The sequence below is a fragment of the Zophobas morio genome, unplaced genomic scaffold (genome assembly GCF_036711695.1).
Source record: "Zophobas morio isolate AGI-343-1 ecotype UQ-CSIRO unplaced genomic scaffold, CSIRO_AGI_Zmor_V1 ptg000014l, whole genome shotgun sequence".
Lineage (NCBI taxonomy): Eukaryota > Metazoa > Arthropoda > Insecta > Coleoptera > Tenebrionidae > Zophobas > Zophobas morio.
The window spans coordinates 6,295,310-6,301,169 of NW_026972119.1; the positions used below are offsets into that span (position 1 = coordinate 6,295,310).

Sequence of the window (5,860 nt, forward strand, 5' to 3'; positions counted from 1 at the left end):
TATAGAGTTATTTCCAAAAAACTAGATTCCCACCAATCGTATTATCATAAGAAATATAAAAAATATAAAAATGCATTTTATTACGCAAAGTTCAAATTTTACTGCTAAAAAACCAAATAGCTGCTTCACATAAAAAATATCTTGCGGATATAGAAACTGAACTTAGGAACGACCCCAAAAAATTGTGGTCCTACGTACAATCCAAAAAAGGTCTGACAACAATTCCTGGTCGAATGATTTATAATGATGTAACGAAGTGAATTTTCGCGGGCCGGAAACCGTGACGCGTACCGCGAGACCCGGGGGTAAATTCGCGATCGCCGCGTCACCGCGGCGGAAGAGGAGAACTCTTGCCTGAAGTCTTCGGCCGTGAAGAAGTGCTGTGGCTATTGTGGGAATTTTTGAGAAGTGAGAAGCGAGCAGTTCGACCCTCCGACCACCGTAAGTACCTTTTTGGGTCGCCTGCCTGTTTTGTACCGGTTTTGGAATCGCCGCCCCACAGCGAAAAACCGTGTCACCGTCACCGCGTTTTTTTTGTCACCGTCGAAAGTCGAAACCGTCGTGCACGCGTCGTTCCCGTCACCGCGCTCCCCTCCCGAGTCGCCGCGCCGTCTTCGCGCGATTTCCAGGTCCAAGGTCGCCGCCCCCAGAGTCCGGAGGAGCCCGGCCTGAAGGAAGTCGCCGTCCAGAAGGAACGACCGTGCCGGACATTTAATTTAATTTTGTTTATAAATCGAATTGTTAGTTATTTAAGTTGTTTAGCCGTAAGATTTATTATTTTAGACCGTGTAGCTGGTGATAGGGAATAAACCCTATTTATTGGTATAACATTTCCTTGCCGTTTTATTTATTATTCTCGAGTTTTCGCGGCGGCTCACTACCTGAATTCCGTGCCTCCGGCTTTAGAGCACCCCGGCGCTCCCTCCCCCGGAGAGGGAGCTGGCGCCCGAGCGACCGCCGCTCCTGATCGAAGGCGCCACCCCCGGCAGCGTGAAGGTAGCCGCATAAGCTTGGTCGACCAGACGTGTTTCTGACATCAGCGATACTAGTCGACCCAAAGCTTGGCACCCAAGTACGCCGCCATCCCATACGTTATCGGCGAGATTCCGGACCGTCCGTCCCTCTCCGGAATTTCGTCGCAATGATAATTAAAATTAAATTAGTAAACAGTTACACAAACATATTAGTCACCTTATTTTTCAATGCGGATAAGCGGCACACACAAACAAGTATAGAAACTTAACTTTTCTTCAACATGCATATTCCTAGCGGAAACAAATTTCTAACATTTTTTTCCCACATTTTGATAAAAAATATTGGAAAATAAATTGCTTTCGCGATTACATATAGATTGACTATACTTTTAGTCAATTAGCTCTAAGGCAACTAATATTATTATGTGTTAATTAAATTTAAATTATAGCTTACATTAAAAATCGCGCATATAAACCCGGTTTGTAGAAGTTCGATTAAATATTAGATTATGATTAAATTTTTAACACGCCCTTAACGTAACCAGGTGACGACTCTACGCCAATCAGACGTCGCTAAATGCCTCGTTAAATGCCCAATTACGTTAATCTCAGTTAAATTACTAGGTATATATACTAGTCTTTGGATGTCGTATTTATAAACAAAAGCCATAATTTCATTTATAAATTGGAATTATTAGAATATTCACGCACAGTAAGCTTTTGCGAAAAGAGAATTCATACTATAAAAAAAAACTAATTCTTTTTGGCGGGTCAGACTATAGTCAATTGACACTACGAAATATGGGAAAATGAAATATACATTGTATTGGATTTGATATGAAAACAAAAAAAATGTTTTTTTATGTGTGGGAGAGGAAATGCCTTTACCAGACTACCGTGTTCGTTATCGGCGTCCTGGTGGATTACAATAAATTCCCTACCACCCTAAAACCCCTCCACCTTCTGCTCATGCATCAGATCTTTTCTCTTCAACTGGATCCTCACTTCTGAGTGGTCAAAAAACGGCTTTTGGCTCCACATTTTATTTTTATTTGTGCGTGCAAACAAACATTGTTATCTTAACCAATAGAGTTGAAGCGACCGATTACTAATCTTTGGAAGAGGGTGGGAAAACCTATATAATCCCTGCAATTTGCAGAGAAGCTCAGTTATCATCAGTCATCATCTACCTTCGTGTACCTTCTTCACCATGGCCATGTTAGGATCCTCGAACGGCGGAGACTTCGCCAACAATTCAATTATTCCAAATTTCAACGCTTTGAACAACCTGGGTGGTGCTACTCCTGGCGTCGGAAACTACAATTTTTACCCCCAGCAAACCAATCAAATGGTAAATACTAAATAGATATTGATTTTTAAATTAACCATTGCTAAACCATTCTTTCCATATTTACGTGTTTCTTTTAAAAGTTACAGGTACGTGCTCCTGACTGGAATTATCCAGTTCCATATTACAACATGTGGATCTACCAACAGCTGGGCAGCAGTCAACCCACCACAAGTAAGTTTACAATTAAGATTTCCCTAGATTGTTAATTTTAACACAAACTTGCTCAGGTGCTGTCCAACAGGAAACGCAACAACCCAATTTGACTCCGAAAAGGACTCGCACGGTATATACCTCTCAGCAACTTTCAGAACTCGAAGGAGAATTCAGTAGAGATAAATATCTCACGACGTCGCGGAGGACTCATCTGGCGGGGAGACTGAAATTGTCCGAACGACAAGTAAAAGTCTGCTTCCAAAAAAAGGGGTGGGAAAACGTATATAATCCCCGCAATTTGTAGAGAAGTTCAGTTATCATCAGTACCTTGGCGTATCTTCACCATGGCCATGTCAGGAGACTTCACCAGCAGTTCACTTATTCCAAATTTCAACGCTTTGGGTGCTGGTACTCCTGGCGTCGTAAACTATAATTTTGACTTCCAACAAACCAATCAAATGGTAAATAATAAACAGATATTGATTTCTAAATTAACCATTGCTAAACCATTTTTCCATATTTACGTGCTTGTTTCAAAAATTACAGGTACCCCCTCCTGCTTGGAATTATCCATCTCAATATTACAACCTGCCCATCTACCGACAACTGAGCAACAGTCAACCCACTACAAGTAAGTTTACAATTAAGATTTCCCTAGATTGTCAATTTTAACACAAACTTGCTCAGGTGCTGTCCAACAGGAAATCCAAGAAACCAACTTAACCACGAAAAGGACTCGCACGGCATATACCTCTCAGCAATTTTTGAACTCGAACGAGAATACAACAGACGAGAATTCAATAGAGATAAATGTCTCACGAGGTCGCTGAGGATTCATCTGGCGGGGAGACTGAAATTGTCCGAACAACAAGTAAAAGTCTGCTTCCAAAAAAAGGGGTGGGAAAACATATATAATCCCCGCAATTTGTAGAGTAGCTCAGTTATCATTAGCACCTTCGCGTATCTTCACCATGGCCATGTCAGGAGACTTCACCAGCAGTTCACTTATTCCAGATTTCAACGCTTTGGGTGCTGGTACTCCTGGCGTCGTAAACTATAATTTTGACTTCCAACAAACCAATCAAATGGTAAATAATAAACAGATATTGATTTCTAAATTAACCATTGCTAAACCATTTTTCCATATTTACGTGCTTATTTCAAAAATTACAGGTACCCTCTCCTGCTTGGAATTATCCATCTCAATATTACAACCTGCCCATCTACCGACAACTGAGCAACAGTCAACCCACTACAAGTAAGTTTACAATTAAGATTTCCCTAGATTGTCAATTTTAACACAAACTTGCTCAGGTGCTGTCCAATAGGAAATCCAAGAAACCAACTTAACCACGAAAAGGACTCGCACGGCATATACCTCTCAGCAACTTTTTGAACTCGAACGAGAATTCAATAGACGAGAATTCAATAGAGATAAATGTCTCACGAGGTCGCTGAGGATTCATCTGGCGGAGAGACTGAAATTGTCCGAACAACAAGTAAAAGTCTGGTTCCAAAATAGACGGATGAAATATAAAAAAGAATGTGGTCGAGCTGCGTCGCCTCAAATTGTGAACAATGATATGGCGGGAGAAACAACACAATCCGAGAACTTGAGGACCTTACCGGCACAGCTTAACCCCAATGATATTTCACCAGCTACTAATACCGTACAAGTGCTTCAAGTTCCTCGACATTTGATTCAACCTTCAGTGCAGTACTCACTTCCCAGTGCAAATGGTCAAAACACAATCAAACGAGAAGATCAACAGTACCAGTTTCCGATCACTCCAGAGCCGTCCCCAGAGCAAATTTCGTTCAATAACCTTAATGGCACTGGAGACCAGATTCTACCGACCAATGAAGTATACCCTTATAATAACCTAATGAACACCCAGTTAAATGATTTTTCATCTTATCCTTACACGCAATTGATTACGTCTACTGATGATGTGTAAACGGTCAATTGTATGAACGGTATAACCAGGTTCCGCAGATGCTGGAACAACACCAGAATCCAGTGTGGCATGGTCAGCAGGATATGGCCAATGGATCAGCATCGTTCACTAGTTTATGATTTATAATATTTTTATGTAACGACAGTGTATAGTACGGTATATAATTTGTAAATATTCAGCATGGATATGGTTCTTGAAATAAAAGTGTAAATTATAAAATTTGAGCTTTCGAGATTTATTTATTTTTCTTGTATCAACCCTTAAGTTAAAATAATATGCAGTTTGTTATTTATTAGCCACAGTAGTCATAAATATGCATAATAAATAATGACCATAATAGTTTAAGGCATTACCGCAGTAATGAAATGTGTCCTTATGGTAATTGTATGAACACTCAATTAAATGATTTTTCGTCTTATTCGGACACACAGTTGAGAACATCTACTGATGGTAGTGTAAACGTTCAACTAAACGAACAAATTAACCAAATTCTGCAGATGCTGGAACAACATCAGGATTCAGTGTGGCACAGTCAGCAGGATGTGGCCAGTGGATCAGCATCGTAAAATAGGTTATGATTTATATAGTATTTTATATGTGGCGATAGTGTACAGTACGGTCTAAATATGTAAATAATAAAATTGAACCCCCTGAATTTTATTTATTTTTCTTATACCAACCCTTAAGTTAAAATAATATGAGTTTGTTACTTATTAGCCACAGCAGTCATAAATATGCATAATAAGTAATGACCATAGTTGTTTAAGGGTCCCCAGTCGTCGCCCGCAAAATTGGTTTCAGTGAGAAGAATTATTTTTTGTGACTATGCAACCCGAAGTACCGATCCACGGCAGGTAGCGACCCAAGAGAGGAGAGATTATGGTCACTGTAGGGAGTCCGTCATAAAATGCAAATCGGTAAACAACACCAGATAAGCTTATTTATTTTCTAATGAAGGGTACAGGGAAATAAGCATGGAAATCCATTTGTATGTATTTTGAAAGAAATTGAGTTGAAAGTTTAAAATGCTGCGGAAAATAAATTGAGAAACCCACAAGGTTCACTCTAACACAACTTTTTATTTTCTTTATAATGTTTTAAAAATATATAAAATAAACTGTTTATGTTCAAATATAACAGCAAAAAAAAATTGGTGGAAAGTTGTTTCGACAGAACTTCCCTCGCACCTAAAATACAATGAAACATATCCAGCATTTTCGAGTTAAATTTTTACTTTAGGTACACAATTTTGTGATGAAATCATCAACATTTTCAAGGACACGTAAATCAATGTGGATTAGACTAAAAATAACAGTATTCGAAAAATTTCTGGGAGAATGGAGTGAGTCGAGACTGATTTAATCAATAGAATAAATTGACTCATTCATTAATTTTTTTGAGCCACCAAGGTATATAAGCAAATC

At 39.3% G+C, this 5,860-nt stretch overlaps 1 protein-coding gene across 1 annotated transcript; it reads left to right on the forward strand.

The window, feature by feature from the left end:
- Nucleotides 1–3,449: 3,449 nt before the first annotated feature.
- On the forward strand, nucleotides 3,450–4,555 carry LOC135128780 (protein zerknuellt 2-like). The gene is made up of 4 exons (XM_064055860.1): nucleotides 3,450–3,566; nucleotides 3,652–3,736; nucleotides 3,817–4,343; nucleotides 4,466–4,555. Exons 1-4 carry the CDS (start codon nucleotides 3,450–3,452, stop codon nucleotides 4,553–4,555), a joined length of 819 nt encoding a protein of 272 aa, XP_063911930.1.
- The last annotated feature ends 1,305 nt before the right edge of the window (nucleotides 4,556–5,860 follow it).